Below are 23,753 nucleotides of genomic sequence, written 5' to 3'. Positions count from 1 at the left end.
TTGGGAGAATATATGGAAAAATCTGGCGGAAAGATTTTTTTTTAGAAATGTAGAAATTATTGGAGGTATTTCTGGTGGTTTTCTTGGGTAAATACGGGAGAAATGATCTGTGAAGGTATTTCTGGACGATTTCGGTGATAATTGGATGTTTGAGTAGTTTTGAGATTATGTCATTTTCAGATTCTTGATTTAAAATTGACTAGGGGAAAAGCACTAATTTTCAACCTATAAGAATTCTGTGCCAATTTTCGAATTTTCATATAAAGTAGGCGAAACTCGTATGAATGGTTTGAAAATTAGTGATGGGTCGAAAATTGGTGCTTTTCCCCAACAAAATCAAATTATCAATAAATTTGGAGCCTCGAACGTATTTTAAAAATTATTCGAAAATTATGAAAAAAGTTCTGATCCTGGACAACAAAGCATTCAGGAACTGTGAATTAGATTGGAAAGTTCATCCATGTTCGTTTAGACAATTGATTTTTCGCTGTACATATGTGCCAAAACATCGGAAAAATGACAGTTGTGCCTATTAATTTCGAAATACCCAAAGTATACCATCAAATTTTGACCTTAATCTGAAACCATCATCAAATTCAAAATAATAAATGCATGAATCAAAAATATAACTCAATACAACACATCACCAAAATCGATTAAAACAATAGAATTTTTAAACTTTGATTTCGGTACTTATTACTGAGCACAAACCTAAATAACTAGTGGTTTGTCGTAAAATGCTGTTATCGATTTATATCGTAATTTATATCATGAATCGCTTTACCAACCATAGGTGTCTCCCAGATCTTTACCTTATCCAACTAACCTAATATCCTTCCCCTGACAACTGTGGAGATCCAGAAAGTTCTTCGGTATCAGTAACAATGATTGTCCAACTCTCAATCCTTTCCTTCCCCGATGATCGTTAGGACGTGGCCGACGCCGTTATTGGCTTTGAAAAATTCGAGCTCTCGATATGTGCACATCGAGAATGACAAGCTAATCGCTAGCCCCATTCATTAAACTTCTTCGATTGTTCTGGTCAATCACAGAGTAGCAAATACGAATTGTACGGTTATCTGTGCTCATGCTCTTGCTCAACATTGAGTACTCTTGTCCCGCGAGAATATTGTGAAAGGTTTTTTTACATTTGTGCGATATACTACATAGAATTAGAAGCGAATTACGTGAAATTAAAGAAATTTTGCGAAATTCCGTTTTATTCCGTTTTCAATTTTCCGCGGATATATTTTTACAATTTGGCGAAACGAAATCGTAAAATATAAATTCGTCTTGTATGAGTTCCGTGGAATACAGCGGAATTTCATTTCGAAGCGTGTTTGACGGAATCGTTCGGTATTTCGCATACTCTTACCCAATACTAGGGATGGGCTCCGCGACACGGTCGGTTCGAATTTGATGATATGTTCAAAAAGTTTCAAATTTGGAGAATGTCAGAAGCTGAGCATGCCAAAAACAGAATCCCCCTGTAACACAAATCGTATTTAGAAAATACCTTTTACAATTATGAAAACGTACTCAAACTAAACAAGAAGTAATCAAGAAACTACTTCAGCACAAATTATGCGAGCCAGTCAACTACGGGGCACGTCACGGTGTAGTATTACAAATTGGCATACCACCATCTGTCCCCGTCCCCGTCCATTCCGTCCCATTCCGGGGCTGTAATCCACGCTAATCCACTTACTTGTCCGTCCCCGATCGTCACAGATTGAAACATATTTGTCGGCTCAGCAGCAAGCAATAAGGAGGGGTTCATGTGCACCCACGAGTCAACAACCCATGTCTGTCTCTTTCCCGCGCTAGTCCCAGTTGCTCATCCGCAGTCTGTTTTCGCGCGACAATTGTATCTAATTTATCTCAGTCGACAATCGGCACAGGTCACAAGCTGGCACGTTTTAAGAGGAACATGTACGTCTTTTGGAGGCTCATTGTGGCGCTGCTCCTGACCACGGTGGGATTACCTTTCGCAGTCCAGATCGAAGCCAACAGAGGGACAAACTCGGAAGGCCTTATCGCGGGACAGTCTCCGCAGTTTTCGGCGGCGTTTGAGAATGACACACAATTACCGGATAAACGAGAGGGGCCAACTTCCGCCAAAATAGTGAAACGTAATGCCTCTAATGGCGATTCGAGTAAGACATGAGATTTGGATCAAGCGTTGTGTTTTGTGAGCAACTTTTCAACCTTGTAGGTACATCGTTTTGGGGTTGGTTAACTGGCCGAGACAACCCCGATCCGTGCATGATGGCCTCGGTAGGCGGAGTCGTCGGAGGAGGGGCTTTGACGGGAGCCTTTGTAGGGGCCGGAATCGGAAGTATATTCACCGGACCAGGAACTGTCATTGGTGCTGTTGTCGGTGGAGTGGCAGGACTATTTGGAGGAGTTAGCATCGGCCATAGGGCTGGGGCTGCCGTGTGTGATAAATCTTGTGGTGATCTGGATCAGAGAGTGCATTGTTACACTTAGTAATAAAGAATGAAATCCAGCGTTGTGTATTTCATTGACGGATGCGCAAATACTTATGGGGATGCTGAAGTGATGATCGTCCAACGGATATTGTACAATCTAGTAGAAGCACTCGAAGACAAACTGCTCATTTCGTTTTCAACATCAAAAGCACCGACCGAATGCAATCATAGGTTGATGAATGATGCTGCGACCGTTTTCTAAGAGGTCATTCATAAATGACGTAGCATTTTGGGAGGAAACGTATTTGTGACAATATGTGATGAAGGGGAGGGGCCCTTAACTAGTGAACGTTTAATGAAATGTCAGTTTGACCAAAAGTTTGCTTTCTATTGCATTTGATCGTTTTCGACCGAACGTCAATTTGACGAAACGTCTGTTTGACCAAACGTTCTTTGAACTTAACTTCATTCGACCAAATTTCAAAGATTCAGGTTTTGTGGAAGTTTTCGAACATTTGCTGCTTGTATGAGAAGTTTTGAAGATGCACGCGTTGAAAATATTGAAAAATTGATTTGCTACGTTATTTATGGGTGATCCCTGACTGAGAGAATTGCTATTGTAGAATTCTGCACCCTGGTTGCATATATTGTGCTAAAGAAGTAAAAAAACAACTGCCCCGTTGTCGTCGTCGTCGTCGTCCACTACTCCTTTGGAGGACCTGACAAAGCAACCAAGTGCAATAACTCCCCCAACTCAAGTGCTCTAGTCACATTCACTTCGCTTCTCTCCTCGCGCAGTGATACATAAAACATAAGGGGTTGTAGATTACGTGCAGGAGCAATATTTTTCCGTTACTTATATTTATTACGCAGGAGCGTACATGGCAGCATAAATATTGCACATAATTTCTATGTGTTTTATGAAGACGTGGATTTCATTATGGTGAAGCTGTTGGCTTGTTGAACCGCACTTGAGAGTGGTTTCTCCCATTCGTTCACTCCAAACAGAGTGGGAATGTGTTCTATTCTTGAGAGGAGTGGTATTTTTATTTGAACTGCTTTCTCCCAACATGCACTATTGTGTTTTTCATCACTCATGGACGTGACAGCGTGTATGTTTCATCACTTGGAATGAATGCTTGTAGACTTTATATCAGTAACTGTGGATGTTACATTGTAAGGAGATATTTTCTTCGTTCGTGAAGCACAAGAAATCATTAGTTTATTATTTCTTGTGCACACAAACATTTTCGACTTTCTTAAGCTTTCACGAAGTGAAATTTCTTACAAAGATTGTAATTGCATAATAAATTGAACACATTTTATATTTATATGTTTTTGGGTCTTCGGCTTTCAGTCTCTAGGGATCATAAACGTATTTCCATTCTACACCTGACGTTTCGGTCACATTTATTGTGCCTTTTTCGGAGGATCTACAAATGAACAATCAGTACGAAGCATAAAACCAAAAACAAACAGACGTCACACTCTCATCATTGTCCATCGACCACCTTTTTAACGGTCGATTCAAAAATATGGTAGGTGGCCAATCCGCCACCCGCAGCGCTCGCATCGTTATTGTTCGCGTCAGGGCTGTTGAGAATCATGAGCGGCTTGCGACACTGACGAAACCAGTCTTCTCACTGTCACTAGACAAAGCTATATTTCATGTGCTCACTCCATCATGTCGCATGACGGGGCTCTCATGAGAGCGATTGTAAAGTTTTTTTGCTTTTAAAATTTCTATCTAATTTTGGAGAATTTTGGGAAGCAAATGTGTTTGATGAGTAAAGAGGATATCCATTAATGATTCTTGCGATATAAATAACAATTAAATCAGATAATGAAATAAAAATGGTCTAGTTTACAATTCCGTCACAAGCCGTAGCGACGAAAAAAAGAAGGAGAATTTGAAGAAAGCGTCTGTCATTGTCTCGCCGTCCGATGACAGTGAGAGAAGCATCTATGTAAAAGTCGCGCGACAACCTCTATTTACATTGACGCTTTCCAGCACTGGTTCGCGTATGACGTTTACACACTACCGCCATCAGTTGGCCCGTCGGCCAAATACAATAATTTTAGCATTGGGCGCACATGTCTTCGTGACTATGATTTTGATCGGGATTTGTTCTAAGTGTTACGTCTGTTTGTCTGTGATAAAACATTAACATAAACACAATCTTACAGACAACGATCACTCCGTTTACTCGTTTCATGTATGTCTTAAACATAATTGTTCATCGGACCATAAGTGTTTCGAGTTCTCTTCTTCTACACTCGTTTTAAATCTACTGGTTGAATTTTGTTGTACCTCCTAGGTACGATAATTCACTACCGTCACTTTCGCGCCAGATATCAATTTCATGTGTGTGTCGTTAAAGCTATAATACTATTGTGTGTTATCTCTTTCTGTTGTTCTACGTGTTGTGTGTTGTATCGTTTTGGCAGTGTGTAACACACAAGCGTACGTGCCGCTCATGTTATCGGTATCGGTACGCTTGTTGACAGTGTGCGGTGTGTTCAAGATGTGGCATGACTCTAATATGGCTAAATTTTGTTTCTTGCTAGGTGAATCCAATACTTGTTCATTTGTAGATCCTTCGGAAAAGGCACAATAAATGTGACCGAAACGTCAGGTGTAGAACGGAAATCCGTTATTGATCCCTAGAGACTGAAAGCCGAAAACCCAAAAACATAACCTCCATCACAGTCGATTCCTGTACATTGCTTTATATTTATAATAATTAGAGGTTTCGGCAAACTTCGTCTTACCATCGGTCAATAAATGCCATGAAACGTTCCATACAAAATGACAAATCCTTTCACTCTCGTTTTTCCTACTTTCAAAGTAAATATCCTGAGATACACACAAACACGTCGCTGCAAGCTGAATATTTTGTTTGGATTTTTGAAAAATGGCCTTCAGCATTCATGTTTATGCAAAACTGCTTCATAATAGACCTTTTGAATAATTCTTAGAGTTTTGCTTTAATCAGACTCCTGCCATTAAACTTACAAGATATCATTTAAAGGTTTTATGAACAATTGGCAATGAATCTTGCGATGATTTTACCAAAAGTCTGTTATAAGGTTAAAAACGATTTTGCCAAGCATCTGTTAAGTTTTATTATATCTTTATTGACGAGATTTTTAGCCCAAGGCTTGTTTCATCTCGGGACCAACAGCTTTATTTCGCTTCCGAAAGAAGTCGTCACTATAACTTTTTTGTCATAAGTGACTATCTCTGACATGGGATTCGATCCCAGGTCCTCGGCGTTAGAAATGTGTGTTCTAACCACTATACCAGATCCATCCCAATATCTGTTTAGTTATCTTGATATGAATGCATCCTGGAATTATTCAAACAATTCATTGAGGTATCCGATAAGGACAACTTCACACATTTTCCAGGAGTTTCTTCTGGGATTACTTTTTATTTTTATAACATTCCTAAAGGAAATTTTTTTATAATCTTTACAATTTTTATTCCAGAAATCTTTTCTGTGCGTACCTCGATTTTTTCCATCGAATCTTCAGCAATAAGGAGCTGAATCCTATTCCTGACTCTTTTGATTCACTTCAGCAACGGAGAATTTTTAAAGCCACCAACTGCATTTTGGCCACAATATGCATTGTATTAAAGTGCTTCTTATTGCAAAGTTTCAGACAATTCGGCCAATAAAACCCCCATTTCCGAAGTGAATCATGGTAGTGCCTAAATAGTTCTGCACCCTATCTTAAGATATTTTTCTGACTTTTTGTATTTGCCTCTTGTCAGAAGCTCATTGTTTTATTTTCTTCCTTGTAAAATTTGTCCAGTTTACTTTCAACAGAGATTTTTCATAATGCTTGAGGCATGTTAAAGAGATTATTTCTGATAACTTTCTAAAGATTTTGTTTTCAATGACTTCATAATTTCTCCAGTAATTAACTATGCGTAGTTTTATGATAAGTATTATCCTATCAATTTCTACAGAATTCCTGATTTATACCTGTTCGCCACCGTGCCACGCCGCCACCACCCAATTATTTTACGTCACGCCAACGCCGAATCGGCGGCGCGTCATACGCCGATCAGCACTATGCCGCCGATTTAGTATTTTCACGCCGATAAATAATCTCGACTTGTTAAATTTGACACCTTTATAAAAAAAATTTGCTCTACAAAATAATCCAGTGTTGCTTTAAAATTTCTATAGGGATTCTTACAGATATCCATCAAGGAAATTATCCAAGAATTCCTCTATGTATTTCTCTAGGGACCCCAAGAATTTCTCTATCAATTCCATTTTGAAACCTTCCAGAGATTCTTCAGGGATTTACACGGATACTTAGACGGATTTCTCCTTGAAATATATCGATGAACAATCAATTTAATCCTTTCCAGGGGTTCCTGCAAGACAAGACGGGGTTGGTGGTCTAATGGCTACCGCTTCTTCTTCATAAACAGAAGGTCATGGGTTCAATCCCAGGCCCGTCCCTTTCCTCGTACTTTGTAGTTGTATCTTTCACTTGCTTCTATCTACCACTCTTAATATATCAGAGTTGATGTATCTATCACAGTTCATAGCATTTGCTAGAATCCGAGACGGACAGAAATAAACCGTTTCCCTACGCTTCCATTCTTTCATCATTATAGCATGCCTTCCTTTTCGCCTGATACATAGGTCTGCTAACCAAACCAGCAAGCCTCTCTGCCATAAAAATTGCCCCACCCTTTCACCCTTCCCGCATGAACTGGTGTTGATGTAGTGGTATATACGGTCAAATTCCTAACAGACTCATATTCCCAATGCATCATCAATTCCTTCCCCTTCCCCTCATTGGTCTGCTTCTGACGTGGCAGGTACCATTGTTGCCTAAAAATAGAAGATCACCAGCACTTATACACTGAGGGTGCCTGTTAATGCCAAGCAGTCATCTGGTTGGTTCCTTGTGTAAGTGCAGCTGATCTTGCGATACTGGAATAGCATCCACGGGCGGCCAATCAAGCCCAAGCTCAGCTCCAGGGTTCCTGCAAGACACTTCCAAAAAAACTTTATAGGAGGTCCATGAAATATTCCTCAAATAATTGAAGCAAGTGTTTGCCCAACAATTGTTTCCAAAGAAGTTTATCCAAATTTTTCTCTCATATATTTGATTTGGGAAATCCACCAGAGATCTTTTCCTAAAAAATTTATCAGATATATCTAAGACTCCTCTGACGTTTGTAAAGGAACTAATTTGAGATTTTTTCCCATTTCTTCTCGGATATTTTTCATTTTTTCCCGGAAATCTGTAGGCTTTCTCCAGAATATTATCTCATAAATAAATTTTGACATTCACCCAACAGTCTCTTTTTGTTGTAAAAGTTAATTCAGAAATTTCTTCAAAAAATAAATCCAGCAGGATTTTTTTTTAATCCTAAAAAACAATTAGGGATTTTTTTTTTCATTTTTTTCTGCACTAATTCCTCCAATCATTAATTTAAGAAACGCTTGAAAAATTCCTTTAGTACTTATTCCAAACGTTGTGCTAGGGATTCATCGAGAAATTATTGTATGGATTCCTTCAAAAATTCAACCAGCATTTTTTTTAATTTGGGTATTTAATACCTACATTTCTTCAACGCAGTGATGCATTTTAATCCGAACGCGAGCCAAAAGTGAACTGAACGCGTTCTAATTTTGCATGGGAATCAAGTAAGCCTTGAATTCTCATGCAAGATTCTGCAAATCCCGAAAAAAAAAACTACATCAGAACATATTGAATTCATATTACAAAAATATGGTACCTTAAATGTTTCTCAACATCTTTGCAAAACTTCTGCATTTAAATATGTCATTTGTGCGCCAGACAGACTAGTTTAATTTCACGTTCAATTTTCAGCTCACATGGGTTCATTTGCAATTTTGAACTGCTCAATGGTCAAGCCTACTTGATTTTTTGTTCAAAGGTTTGAACTGGAATGCAAACTGAACGAGATTCAACGAATTTATGAGTAGGTAATCCGCTAAAGATTACTCTTAAAATCAATTCAGAACATTCTCAATCAAATCTCCTAGAGTTTCTCTAGAAATATTCACATGAATCTTATCTTTCGACTTCTACCGTAATACCACCACTTCTTCGACTTCACCCGTCAATTGTTCGTCCACAATTTCTTCAAAGAAAAATCCTTTAAAGATTGTTCCGTTATTCTCTACTAAATTCTCCACGAATTTCCATACTGTACTTTCAAAAATCCCTTTGGTAGTCTTGACAAGAAATCTTTCAAGAAACTTCTAAAGGATTAAAAAAACTAATAATTCTTGTATGGTGGCTATGTAAATCTCAGTAAGTGCACCTGTACTTTCATTGTTGACTTATACTGAAAGAAAAGGGACAATTTTAAGAAAAAAAAGGTGTATCCGATAATCGATATTTTGATTCCGATATTCGATATTTTTGTATCGATATTTTCTATTCAAGATATCGGCGATAATGATGTTTCCTTCCGATATATCGTACACCAGGGCTGCCCAACGTAAGGCCGTGACCTCATTTTGTGCGGCCCGCGGAGGGTTTGAAGGTTCTCCTCATATGTTTCCCGTTGACAATCATACCAGTTAGAAAATACCAAAACTAATTAATTTTCAATTGTGTTTCAACCTAATATTTTATTTAACTTGTTTTGTTTCCTTAAAGTTTTCTTAGATACCTACTTAATTTTATGAAATCTCAAATTCTGTATGCTCTACCAATGTTTCTACCATAACTTCCTTCGGCATTCAAAAAATACAACCTGATCAAAATTTATGGACTATTGGCTAATTTTTCATACATAATTTCACTGAATCACAGGGTATTATTCTCACAGATACCACCAACTGGTAATTGACAGGATTATCCAAAGACAGCCCAAACAACCAGAAGTCGCATAGCAGTATGCAAACAAAGTCGTTTATTTGTACAAACTGCATCAATCCCGCACTACATGGTGGATCAAATCGTGTGATCGATGAGTATCCTCGCATAAAACGCTATTTTATGAGTTCATACGTACATTCCGTTTCGTTCCGTATACTTTTACAAACTAAGTCGGATCAATCCGTAGCAGCTGTCAAATAAAGTTTGTTATCATAAATTAAGTCGCATAAGAGTACACACTAATTCGCAAGAAAATTGACACACTCGCATTGCATGTTATGTTTCATCATATAAAATATGTACGTATATGGCCTCCACTTTTGTACGTATAAGGCCTTTTCGCGACATCTTATAACGCTAAAGGTAATTTAGTTATACATTTATTCTAGTTGTCTGGGAGGATTTGTACAAAACAAAACAAAACAGGATTTTTTAAGAATTCTGAACACGACTTTCAAGGATAACATTGGCAACATTCTCACAGAATTTTCACCAGGATTATAGACTTGTAGCCAAGATTTACAACGAAATCAATACATAATTTTCTTAATTTCTGGGCAAGATTACAATATACCACTGTATAATGTTGTGCTAGAACCTTTATTTTGCTAGAAGCGAATTTATAATATGATTTTGAACAGCTTACTTTTGAAATTTTCTTAGCACTCTCAAAGATTTCAAGGTTGCATTTCGAAATGATTATTGAGTGAGATTTTGAAGGATATATCCTTTTTCGTAAATTATATCCTTTTTCGTAAGTTTCGTAAAAGCTTAATCAGGATTTTAGCACATTCCGAATTCTGACAGAATTCGTAGTATGACTTTTATAAAATCCTGGATATTTTTCGCACAGAATCTAGAAATTTTGCAAATGATTCTGCACTAGAATTTTATATAATTTTGAAAGAAAATCTCGCAGCACAATGCTTAGCAGCAATTATCTGTTTTTTGAACTCTTCAAATGAAATTTACTTCGTTCACTGATTTTTGTCTGATTTTATGAAATTCATTTATTTATTTTGTCTGACTTCATGCGAATATTGGTGCTTTATTCGATTCGTTAATCGTATCGAATAAAATATCGACACTTTGCAGTATCGGAATGTCTCTAGTTCCACGCACGGTAGGTATTACTCTTAGAGCTCCTTCAGAATTGTTTTCAGCAAATTCACAAATCTCATCACCTTTTTGCGTTCAAAAGTGATCATAATGCACTTATTCATGAATTACTCCACATTTATTCTTCAAAAAAGTTAAAACTCTTCTATGTTTTTCTCTCAAAGTCTTCTCTTCAATTTTATGCAACTGGAAATTTATTTAAAAAAAACAAGTTTGTATCTTTTTAAAACTAAATCAGAGGGAGTAGCGTCAGATCTGTTGAATATGTTGCCTGCTCCTCTGTGGGCGTGCGACGGAATCCGGATCAATTGTGTCCGGTTCTCGTAGCGCGGTAGAAAAACAAAGTGTGCGGGAGAAAAAAACAAAACGCGTTAGTAGTGTTAGATCCATTGAATCTGTTGCATGCTCATGTGGAGTGTGCAACGAAATCAGGATCGTGTCCGGTTCGCGTAGTGGTCACACGATCGATATCGGTCATTCATGCTTACGTATTCATATCAAATTATATCTTTATAGTTTACCAAAACGAATTCTTTCCTATTTCCAAACTCCCAGTGTTTTCTTGTGGAAGTACAGAGGCTTCTAGAAAGCAAATAACACGTCAACATTTCCCTCCCATCCTCAAATTGACCTGCATTCGGACGCAGCCGGCGCCGGTATTGTTTGTGAGAATAATGAGAGCACCAGTACTTACACATTGAAGATGCTACTGCTCCTGAGTAGCATCTGTTGGTTCCCTGTGTAAGTACAGCTGTTCTTGCAATAACGGAGTAGCAACTGCGAGCGGTCAATCATGCTCATGCTCATGCTCATGCTCAAACTAAATCACAGGTTCATTTAAGAGCAACTCTAAGAACTTCTCAAACATTTTTCAGGGATACTTTAATATACTTCATCAGGTAATATTCTTGGAGATCATCCAAAAAAAAAAAAAAATCAGTGCCTCTCTTCAGGGATTCGTCCAAAAACTTCTTTTGGGATCCTGCAACGGACAACAATTTCAATCACCGTATTATTCGAATAAGAGTTAAAGTGCATTAACTGTTCTATCGTGCATCCAAATTTACCTATCGCTAAGCGTGAAAATATTCAACATGAGCTGTGAGTGCAAATCCCACCGCTCGAGGGTTTTTTTTCGTAATTTTTTCGACATTTCAGTACAAAGAGTATCTTGGAGGCCTTCCTTAGCCTGACGGTAATGTCAGCGGTTACGAAGAAAAGCCATGATGAAAGTGTCTGGGTTCGATCCCCGACCAGTTCAGAATCTTTTTGTATTATAGGAAATGTTTATGCCTTCCTTGGGCATAAACTATCATCGTACAATGGCAGCTCTCAGTTTACAACTGTGGAAGTTCTTGTTGAAAACTAAGCTAAGAAGTAGGCTCTTTTTAAGTAGAAACATAACGCCGGAAATAAGAAGACAATTTTTCCAACATTTTGATGTCCAATTTTCTCCGCGCTGAAGTACGCTGCCATCGCCGCCGCCGAAGCTTGTAAACGGCGAGATGCCGATACAAAAATTCCCTCACGCCGTGGCTGACTAAAATATATCGGCGCACAGGTATTGGACTTTTTCAAGAAATATTTTTCCAAGCAATTGTCTTTGGATTATTCTAGGAATTACTCTAGGTATCAGTGATTTCTGCAAAACATTATGCAATCATTGCTCTGGGATTACATCAGAGATTTTTCCAAGAAATTCATCTAAAAATTCTCTCTGCTGTTATCTTTAGAATTTCATGAAAAGTTTCTCATAAATTTATGTAAATATTTCCGAAATTTAGAATTCTTCAAGAGTTAAAAAAATTTAACCAGCAGTTGTTGTATTTTGATCTCATGCAGGTATTGATTTCTGAAAGGGATATTCTTATAATAAATACTGGAAAAAAATCCTCGGAAAACTTCCTGAAATTAATAATGAAGATTTTTTAGAAGAAGGGTTTTCGACAGAGCACGTCAGTCTCCTTTCTTTGCGATTTGAAAGGGAACATTTTCCTTATGATGTTCAAGATCTTCTGGTTAAATCCAGCAAATTTGGAATTACGGATTACGGAATTATAGATCACGATTACTTCGATTTGTTCATCGGAAAATTTGTCAAAAGCGTCGAACTGATTTCGACGAACGGCCTTTTTTATCATAAAAGTAATAAAAAGTCGCACTAATTGATGTTTTAGGTACTTTCAAAATTCTGCCATGTATTTGTGTAAGTATAGCACGAAAATACAATGAGCTCCGATGTCGTTTTTTTTTTTTTTTGCAATTTCTCATTGTAATAGGCTGTTTTTCATCACGCCAACCTGTCATGAAACGGCCTACTTTCCTACACAATATAATGCAGAATGGTAATAGTCATTACCTCACTGAAATCAGTTGCGTTCAGAAATTGCAAAATTTTGGTGCATGCATCCAGATGTGATTTCAGATACCCTCAAGCAAGTGGTGTTCTACGAAATTGCAAAATAGTAGTTTACGGAACAAGTTGCAGAATGATGATTTTTACAGCACGAGTCGTAAATTTATCCTACGAGGCTTGCCGAGTAGGATAATTACGACGAGTGCTGTAAAAATCGAGTTCTGCAACAAGTTACGTACAACATTTTTTGCATTTTCATAGAAGATCACTTCAGGGTATCAGAAATTATATCGGAATGCATTCACCATCATTTTACAATTTATGAAAAAATGTTGTGTAATGATTCATTACGCAACTCAAAACAGTTGTGTTATTAGAAAGCGTTGCGTAATGAGTCATTACAGCACTGGTATCAGTTGCGTAATGACTATTCCCGCACTGCATACTTCAGTGCAGAAAAGTAGGCTGTTTCATGACAGATAGGCGTGATGAAAAACAGCCTATTACGATGAAAAATTGCAAAAAAATGTTGTACGCAACTCGTTGAGAACTCGATTTTTATAGCACTCGTCGTAATTATCCAACTCAGCCAGCCTCGTTGCATAAATGTACGAGTCGTGCTGTTGTGTCGTGATGTCGTGTTGTTGCGTAAACTACTATTTCGTCAGAACTAATAATATAAACGCATAGGGGAAAAGCACTAATTTTCGACCCACAAAAATTCTGTGCTAATTTTCGGATTTTCATACAAAGTAAGCCAAAATCGTATGGATGGGTCAAACATTGGTGCTTTTCCCCTACCGCTTTGATTCAAATTACGGACCGCTTCAAATTTCGGACACTCTGCTTTGTATGGAAAACATTTCACTTGTTTCATATTTTGCTGTTCAAAAGTTCTCATTTTCGAAACTCATTGTGATAAGCATTTTTCATAGATAGGTAGACAAATTTATAATGCCCAACTGATTTAGACGTTTTTCTTTTTGTGGTTTGATAATTTCAATTGGTGATTCGACTTTTCTATTTATGATTTTCATGAGCTGTCCGGAATTCGAAAAAAAGTGTCCGAAAAATGAGGCAAACGTAAGGTAGCGTCCGGAATAAGAATCGTGCTAAGCCCGCACATTTCTGTTTATTAAAAAAAGTATCCGTGTCGGGGAATCAAACTATTCAACCACCATTTGAAAGCTAAGTGTTGTGAAGGCTCGATAACGCAGAGGAATCATACAGAATCGTTTATTTTATTTACTTTCTGATGAGCTATACTTTACTGACGCCTTAAGTATCCGTAATATGAATCAAAACGGTAGAAAGCTATGAATATTGTTTTCTTTGTGATTATGTAAGGAGTTCCGTAGAATTTTATTTAAAAAAATAATTCAATATAACATAAAGCATGCAGTAGTACTAGGCTTGGATATTTGAATGTAGCTATCATTTCCTACTTGTAAATCATGATTACCTACTAAAACTTTTCCCGGTAGGCTCAATAATCTCGTAAGAGATAGAAGTAGCAAGAAATGGAAATTGCTGATAAATATTTCAAAACGTTTACACCATTTCTTCCACATCCTTGGTATTAAAGCACTTGCAACTACTACTATTCGTCTTTTTTTGCTTTGCAGAGCTCAGCAGGATGGATGGTTCATGTTCTCATCGTTTCCGCCCTTTAGTTTTAGCTGTAGGGGAAAAGCTGTTGCACGAATGTAGAAAATGAATCATTTAATGATGGAGAACTAAATTGGAAGATGGAGCTGCAAAAAATAAAGGGAGCAGAGTAGAAAAAACGGTATTTACAATGGATAGGTGAATACCAAGAACTCCGGAACCGTCTTGTCAGACAACAAGGGAGCTGATTTCATCCAACAAGGTGGAAGTAGTAAGTGATGGGGATCCCTTAACTGCCTGAAAATCCGGTCTATGTGTAATGTGTGCAACAGACTCTTCAGTGTCTTGTTAGAGACGGCACTTGAATCTAGCGATTTATTCCTTGGATAAAGTAACTTTAACAATGAAAATAATCTAACGCAAGCAATCACCGTTACCCCCGCCCCCTTTTCGGCAGCAGTGCGAATGTTGCGTGTCAATTTGATTGCACGAGCACAGTGCGACACATATAGAGTAGAGTGGAGCAAAATATCGAGTTAGGCCAAAGTTTTCTTTTGAGATATCCAGCTCAATTCAAAACAAATGTTATAATATTGTTATAATGTTACTCAATTAACGACTTCCGCTCCAAAAATTATAGAAATAGATTTAAGATGATATTGCAATGCCTCTTACTCCAAAAATGGAATTTGATAAAGTTTAGGGAGCACTAACAATATAAAGTTTTTTTTTGCAAAGAAATGTTAACATCAAGATTAATCGATATATGTTTCATATGTATTCCAACCGACTCGGAAATAATTGAATGTGAAGCTAATAGGATTGAGAATAGCTTCATGGGAAATTCGAAATGTAACAGGGACATGATCAGAATCAAAAACAGCGTAACCAGTTGGCTACAAAGGTGACTGGAGTCGTAGAAAGGTTTCTAGAAAAGGAAAAACAAGTAAGGCTATCAGGGTATTGAACTGAGAAATATCCCAAAGAGCACTCATCAAATAAAATTCTGTCGTTTAAATTACTTTGCGAATTATTCCATAAGCGATGTTTGCCAATGACAAAAAAAAAAGTTTGTAGAACAAGTAACGTAAATTGAACTCATGTAACCAAATATTTTCTAAAACAAGATCAAAGTTTAGTTTTCCAGGAAACCGGCACTAAGGTTGAACTTCGAAAACTTTTCACTGAGACCCCATTTTACTCTATACGAAACACAGAACATGTGCGTGCTTGTACATTTGAAGAGGGACGATCTGCCGCTCGTTTCCCGTCATCACGCTAGCAAGCGCATAAGTACAATTTTCCATCGAACCATGTGAAAATTCATCAAAACGAAAACAACAACGACAACGACGTCGACGGCGGAAACCAAGAAGGGATTGAAATTGTAAACGACGATTTGTTCGCAATATGTATGTAGGTCTCTGTACCACCTTCACACCGCACCAGTAGTGGCTCCATGAGGAGAAATCGGAACGGTAGGTAACCATAAGGCACCACTCACGAAGCACACTTTCCGACATTCCGGTAACAGGTTCAATCAGAAGCGCGTGAAATATGCTGTTTAATGTCGGAATTTGACGGGAACAAATTATTGTTTGCTGGTGTTGGTGGGTTTCCGGCAGAGAAATCATAACACCACCTGGGGGGACAATTGTTACATGATTGGTGGAAAAAGTTGGGGACTATTTGCGGAAGTAGAATTTGTGAAATCGTTGGAGTTGAGCTGGAACTGGGTTAATTGAATAGAAGCGGCCTACTGGAATTTTGAGAGGGGAAAACTCATTTCACAGGACCCAATCAATTTTAAATTATAGTATTAATCTTTTCCAATTTCAATGACCAATATGAACAACTTCGACGTAGCTTCAAGTCAGAGCCGGACGTATTGTAGAGCTCCATCTTTGTCAGCGTTGGACGATACTTCTCCAGCAGTTCCAATAGTTTATGGTTTTCAGGTGCAGCTGTTTAAGCTTCTAGAAATCTATTTTAATGGTAGGATTCTTATGTATGACACAGAGGAGGATCAGAAAAGCGTTCGAATTACCGCGGGAGTACCTCAAGGCTCAATCCTGGGCCAAATGATCTATGGTGAATCAATGGAGTAGTGTTGACAGCAACGCACTCTATCTACATATTTGAGGAATAGATGAAGCCTAGGAAACTAGAACTGGCCCGTCAATAGACACAATAATCGCAAGTCCGAGCAACGGGCGCCTATCTCGGTAGGTAATTGCACCATAGAGTCCAAACGATTGTACGAAGCGACCAAAGTGTTTACTTTGTAAACCGGAGAAAGGAAACGCCCATATAACGGGCGGATTTAAGTGTCCTGCGTATAAAAAGGCGATCGCATCACGACAGTAGAGGAAGTAACGCAGCTCAGCTTGAATCATTGCGACACTGCACAGCAACTGTTGTGGCAGTCAACAACGGAAGCAAGGTGCGACGTTGCGATTATAGCTGAGCCGTATCGAGTACCGCTCGATAATGCAAACTGGGTGGCTGACAGCACGGGAATAGCGGCGATACAGGTGATGGGTAGGTTCCCCATCCAAGAAGTGGTTTCTAGCACCAAAGAAGGATTCGTGATCGTGAAAGTCAATGGTATTCTGCTAGCTGGTACGCTCCTCCGAGGTGGACATTCGACGAATTCAGGTGGATGTTAGAGGAATTAACCGATGAGCTTGTCGGTCGGAAGCCAGTACTGATTGGAGGAGACTTCAATGCATGGGCCGTGGAGTGGGGTAGCAGGGTAACCAATGCCAGGGGTTACAGCCTGCTAGAGGCCCTGACAAAGCTTAGCACATTTAGGAAAAACAGACGAGCATCAATCATCGATCTTACTTGGTGTAGCCCATCAATGTTGAGCAACATGAACTGGAGGGTAAGAGAGGAGTATACCCATAGCGATCACCAGGCAATCCGCTATACCATTGGCCAACGGGACTGCGCGGCAACGCCGAGAACCACAACTATCGTACAGCAGTGGAAGACGAAGGCCTTCGACAAGGACCTTTTCGTCGAAGCACCTCGTGTAGACAGCGATATCCCGGATCTCGATGCGGTGAAGCTGACAAGGGCGATGGTCAGGGCGTGTGACATAACAATGCCAAGAAAACGGAGGCCATCAAACAACCGGCATCCCGTATACTGGTGGAACGCGGCACTCTGCACTCTTTGCGCCACTTGTCTTAAAGCCAGGAGACGATATCAGAGAGCGATGCACGAGGAATTCCGAGAAGAGCACAGCAGCAAGCCAGAACGGCTTTCAAGATTTTCGAGAGATTAAGCTGAGCAAGTCCAACTGCTTCAAAGAGCTGTACCGAGTAGCTGATGCTAATCCTGGGGGGATGCCTACCGAGTAATAATGGCAAAAATCAAGGGCCCGTCGACGCCGGCCGAAACATGTGCGGACAAACTGAGAGTCATCGTCGAGGGTCTATTCCCAAAGCATGATCCTACAATGTGGCCGTTCACACCATATGGCAATGAAGAGGTAGGAAATGCCGAAGCTCGTCAGATATCCAACGAGTAGCTTATAGCAGCTGTGAAAGCGCTGAAGCTGAACAAGGCCCCGGATCCGGATGGAACCCCAATTTGGCACTCAAAGCAGCGGTCCTTGCGTATACAGATATGGTAAGGAAGGTTAATTCATGGATAAAGGTCAATTTCAAGAAATAAGGGAAATTCAGAAACTGGTACTGTTGCCGAAGCCAGGAAAACCGCCCTAAGATCCAGGATCATATAGGCCTATATGATTACTGGATACACTCGGTAAACTCTTGGTACGGGTTTGGATTCCGGAAAAGAAAATCGACGGTGGACGCAATTCGGACAGTGCTCGAGACGGCCGAGAAAGCATTGAAACAAAAGCGTGGAGGAGAACGTTACTGCGCCGTGATCACGATAGATGTGAAGCACGCGTTCAACAGTGCCAGCAGGGAGGCCTTTGCCACTGCGCTGCACAGAATGCGGGTTCCCGACTACTTATGCCAGATTTTGAAGAGCTACTTCCGCAACCGCGTACTGAGGTATGAAACCGACGCCGGCCCGAAGGAGTTAAGAATAACGGCTGGAGTGACACAAAATTCCATACGGGGACCAAAGCTGTGGAATGCGATGTACGACGGGGTCCTATTGCTGGAGCTACCCAAGGGGGTCGAGATTCACAGCGAAAGCTGAAACACCTGTGCGTAACGCTAGACGATCGGCTGAACTTCAACAGTCACGCAATAGATCATTAAGTGAGAACCACAGAGCCTAAACCCCATGTGCTCCCCACATAGCCGGGTTAGGTGAAGGTTTCTTGCTTTGGTAGAAGTGCGAAAATTCTATATAAAAAAAAAACTTCCGTGATGTTTAGTTGGTAAACCTGCCTCTACATGTGAAGCAATATGCTTACCAATCTGTAAAGTCCTCAGTGATTCTTTTACACAACGTTGTAAACGATATCGAGAAAGCATTTGCTCAGAAGCAATCCTGCTTGGGTTATTGTTGGATATTGAGGGTGCCTTTGATAATGTGTCTTTTGATGCCAAATTTTAAGCTGCACGAAAACATGGACTATTTTCAATGATTACCAATTGGATTCATCAAATGCTCGAAAACCGACATCTCTTCCCGACAATGCGTCAATCAGCGATTCGAAAATTGAGTGTTTGCGGATGCCCCCCAGGGGGAGTCTTGACACCGCTTTTGTGGAATCTCATAGCAGATACGCTATTGAGGCAACTCAATAATTGCGGTTTCTAGCTCTGATAGTTGGTATGTGCATAAGCACCCTATTAGACCTGTAGCAAAGTTATCTTCTGGTAGTCGGGAGTTGGTGTTGCCAATATGGCCTTTTGGTCAGCCATTCCAATTTTGAAGTTCTGGGTGAAGCTTCAGATCAATTCTTGGGTGGCAACTCAGTACAAGTAATACTAGAATAGTTTGGGTTCGTGTCCTCAAACAGAATTGTACATCACTGAGCCATCTTCAAGGGTGGCGAAGTGTTTAAAAAATCTGGTATCTAGTAATTAGTAAGATTTTACGTATATATCTTCTTAACTAAGCATTCAAAAAGATTCAAAATGTAGGAAATTCACAAATTGTTGAATAGGAAATTACTATAGCTAGAACACTTTCCACAGTATTGCTTTTTCGTTGTGTAGTATTCCAGATAAAATGCTTCTACAACATCAATAATTAATTCATCGAAGAAAACTCCCACATCGCTTTTCCACGCTAATCGCTTCATCGGAACCTCCGTAGGCGTCAATCATCAACGCTCTTATCGTTTCTCAGAATCCTACCCAAACACCCATAACTCATTCAAATTTTCAATTTCCCATTCTACCAGACTAGACTACAACGGATCGATCTGTTTGCCTCATTAGCAAATAGGCCATCGAAAAAGGAATAGCCGCCACTCGAGCAATTGAGTTCAGTCGATCAACGCCCGGAGGAATTTATTTCTTCATTAACAGGAAAAGCTTCGCCAGCTAGCTGGTTGGCGGGCCAGCTGACGTATCATTGAATCACTCAATCGTTGTCAGTACCGAGAGCGAATGCGGCACAACGGTCGTTAAGGATATGCGATATGATTTTTTTATGCCGATATATTGGCATATCAGACGAAACGAGATTCGAAAACAGAAATTTCGCTTCATTGAATTCCGAAGAAATGTTTCGAATGTCATGTAACGGAATCATTTGATGAAATATCGCATACCCTTAATGATACAAGCGTGGATAGCCATCGAAAGACGATTCAAGTTTGCTATTTAATTTTCCATTTCATTTGCTCTTGATTCCGATGGCTCTCTTGCACGTCGGTCCTGTCGTGGTGTCTCCAGCAGAAATGCCAATTCTCTTGGCCATTCTACTCGACGGATTTTCACTTCGGTTGCGTTCCGAAAGGGCAACTCTCTATCAATGCAGTTAAATCGTATTTTAACACTGAGAAAAATAAGATTAGTTAAAAAAAACAATAAATTTGGTTCATTTTTAAACTACAAATTGGTTTCCTCTAGATCTAGACCATGAATTTATTGCTACAAAGCCACTAATTTGTTTGTTTTCAACAAATACTTTAATTTTGGTGAAACAAAATCTATGCTCCAATCAAATTAATATTGTTATTGTTCATATCTAACACAAAGTTTAATCTTGCCTTAAATTAGGTTATTTGTGAAGATTTTTTCTCCGTGGACTAGCATTCAACCAAGCTTATTCAATCGTGGTGGGTGATGACTATTTCAAGTTTCACAGCACTTAGTTTTTGCTCTTTTGTCGTTTGTCTTGAGTTCAAACTGATTGTGACGCAGTTTTCCTTACACTTCAACATCACTCTTCGTTCAAGACTTGTCTGGTAGTGCTGCAAGCTTAAAGCAAAAGGATTAAATTAGATTGTCCCGACGGTCGAAACTACAATTCTTCCATTGCTAGGGTAAAGCCGAACAAAAAAAATCCAACCACTAGTCGCGTTTTTCTCGGGTGATTGACCAGCTCAGCTTTCCTAAACAATAAATTTTCTCAGAGCTACCGCAGAAATTTGTTCGCTGTTCCTTCCGGTGGGCGGTGGGTGCAGCACCAAGGAGCAAGACCACCCACCCGACACTGTCTATCGATGGTTTTAATCTCTCGGAGGAGCGGGTCTTTCAGGGGCAACCAAGCTTGCATGCCTCGTCCAGCACTGGTCTGGTGGTCGTCTGGCGGTGAATCGAGGATCAGGACACGATAAATGAATGCTTTGGTGGCCATCGCTGGAATCGACGAGCCTTTCCTCGGTGTACGTCTTACTGTTTTTACTTTACGACGCTCCATCGCGATGCGGTGCTGCGGTTTTCGCGATTCTTTTTCACACCGGCAAAGCTATTGCTAATGGGAACTAGCACTCACAATGGAGTTTTCTTGTTTGATTTGGTAAACTACACAACTTTTTTATTTTATAAATCTAAAATGCAAACTTTCAAATCTTTACTGTATTTTTTATTACATGTAGCATCAATTTAAAAGCATAGTCCACAGTGTGTACTACATTTGTAGAATGAATGAGAAATCCTTTTGATTTCGGGATTTTTAAAAGTTACTGAACTCATATTTGGCCACAATATGCGTCCCATTGGAAGGCTTCTTACTGGAAAGTTTCAGACAATTCGGCCGAGAAAAAAAAACTATGCCAAAGTGAATCATTGAAGTGCCCAAGTAGCTCTGCACCCTACCGGCCATTGAGTGTTCGGATAGCGAATTCTGTCTACGCTTAAGTCACATCGTCGAAGCAATCGTGCACACATGCAGCGATTGTCCTAGGATAGTACTAACCTGGGACGTTCCTCAACGATATTTTGCAACAGTCATTCCCGGAAGAAGACAACATATTATAGAGGACCTACTGCGACCTTATATGGATGGAATCCTTTGTTCCAAACAGCAAAAAGGCCGTCCTCATGAAACTACTCAACTCTTACTTCAACTAGCGATAGATTTCCACATGTCTTGTGAAGTTTAAACAATTATTATGTAATTATTTTTCAACTAACACGACCAATTGACGTTAATTTAAAAAAAATATGTGAACTTTGTATGATAGAAATACAATCCTACAATAGTAACGATACAATAATACAATTCTTCGAATTAAAATGCATTGTTTTATTTTTGAATGATTTCAAAAAGCAGGATTCCAGTAATAAAGATTTATTTTTCTATAAAATTCTATTGGTTTATGTAATTCAGCTGAATACTCTTATCATTCAATGGGAATCTTTTTGATTTTGTGGGCACATATTGTTGGTGCTTATACTGACAATTTGATAAGAATCCTGGTAACTAGATTTTCCTGGGAATACTAATGCCTCCTGATCGCAATCGTTGGAATTAAGTTAAGATCTCTTCTAAATTCCAAATATTCTCATTTAAACTCTTAATATTCTTACTTATATTGCAAAAATTCTCATCGAAATCTCAAAGACACCTGCTGGTATTCAAAATAATTGTACACGGAAAAACATTCTGCGGTAAAAACTACCAATCCACAATGGTACAAACTGACAATTTAGCAAAAAGTGTTTTCTCTGCTTACGTGGATTTTAGACTTTCGATGTCTTCAGTTATTCGTAATTGAGTTTTGCGTCTTCTTAGAAAAAAATGAATGGTGTGGCCCTTATTTAGGTTTATATTTTCACATAAAGTTTTTTGTTTGAAAAACATTCTGGAAACTTAAAAAATGTTATTTTGAACAACTTTGTCGAAGACTCTTTTGGTCTTATTCTTCATTTCAGCTAATTAAATTGTTTCTGAAAGTTTTAGCTTATGGTGGATTTAAAAACAAGTCTCTTTGGTCTAGCTTTTTTGTTTCCATTTCTACGTGAATGTGGTCTTCAGAAGAGTTGTAGAGGAACTGATGATATACATATTTTCTGAAAATTGCAAGATTATAACTCTTGGGATTTTAATGTTATAAGCAAATCTAAGTGAACAACTATAAGATCTTTGGATACCCATAACCATGCTTGATAGAAACTTCTCTGCGATGCAAAGATGAGGCGATTTTGCCGTTTTTCTTCAAGCGACTCTAGTGAGAGTGCAGAAAAATGTGAGGATTTTCTCAGGTACTCTCTCTCTCTCTTGTTGTGATGCTCACCTTTACTCACACTGTAAAAAAAACTCTTGAGTGTGCCGCCTGGACTGTCTTAGTCCTCGGGGAGTTGTAAAGTGATTATTTTTTGGATGGAATTTTACTCTGTTGTGTTTTGTGCTGCATCTTCCTCGCTCAGTTTTCGTTGCCTCTCCGCTTAGCATTATTTCGCTCTCTCGCAAAGAGGCAAAGGCAGCACGCTGCTCTAGAATATGCCAAATAACTCTGATGATGTTGAGGAGTATTATCAAGCCTGATTACTCATGAAGTTGATTCGTTTTTTTTTTCTCTTTTAGCGGAATTCGAAAGGCCATTGCAAAATTTTAGAAACAAAACCTACAATACAGTTGAAGCAATATAATTTTACTTTTATTCTCTTAATAATTTCCCAAACATGTACACTTTTAGTTCCTTCCTTCAATTATTCCACCACTTCTATCGTTCTGTACCCCAGGACATGGGCGTAGCCAGTATTTCCGTCAGAGAGGGGCGAGCGACGTTTTACGAATTTTCCACCAAATCGATCATTATACACAACATCTGCACCTTTTTGCATGAAACGTTGAAATATTATGAACATCCTTCTTTCTCATTCACAGTGCGCAAAGTAGAGTAAAAAAACAAATTAAGGTTCAATTTGTTGACTGACTAACATGTCCATTAACGGTTTGTAAAATTCTATTAGTAGAGATTTTTATGATAAGTTCATGGATTTCCTTCAAGAAAT

At 39.0% G+C, this 23,753-nt stretch overlaps 2 protein-coding genes across 2 annotated transcripts in view; one reads left to right on the top strand and one right to left on the bottom strand.

The window, feature by feature from the left end:
* The window catches only part of LOC5567299, a 440,692-nt gene that overhangs the window by 371,531 nt on the left and 45,408 nt on the right, over positions 1–23,753 (bottom strand). The gene's annotated exons all lie outside the window — the stretch shown is intronic.
* LOC5567304 lies at positions 1,849–2,510 on the top strand. The gene is made up of 2 exons (XM_001651689.2): positions 1,849–2,156; positions 2,216–2,510. Exons 1-2 carry the CDS (start codon positions 1,931–1,933, stop codon positions 2,488–2,490), a joined length of 501 nt encoding a protein of 166 aa, XP_001651739.1. The 5' UTR covers positions 1,849–1,930; the 3' UTR covers positions 2,491–2,510.

This window comes from Aedes aegypti, chromosome 3, assembly GCF_002204515.2.
Source record: "Aedes aegypti strain LVP_AGWG chromosome 3, AaegL5.0 Primary Assembly, whole genome shotgun sequence".
NCBI classification, from domain to species: domain Eukaryota; kingdom Metazoa; phylum Arthropoda; class Insecta; order Diptera; family Culicidae; genus Aedes; species Aedes aegypti.
Note: the sequence above shows the minus strand (reverse complement) of the source record. Positions and strands in the feature narration are given on the sequence as shown.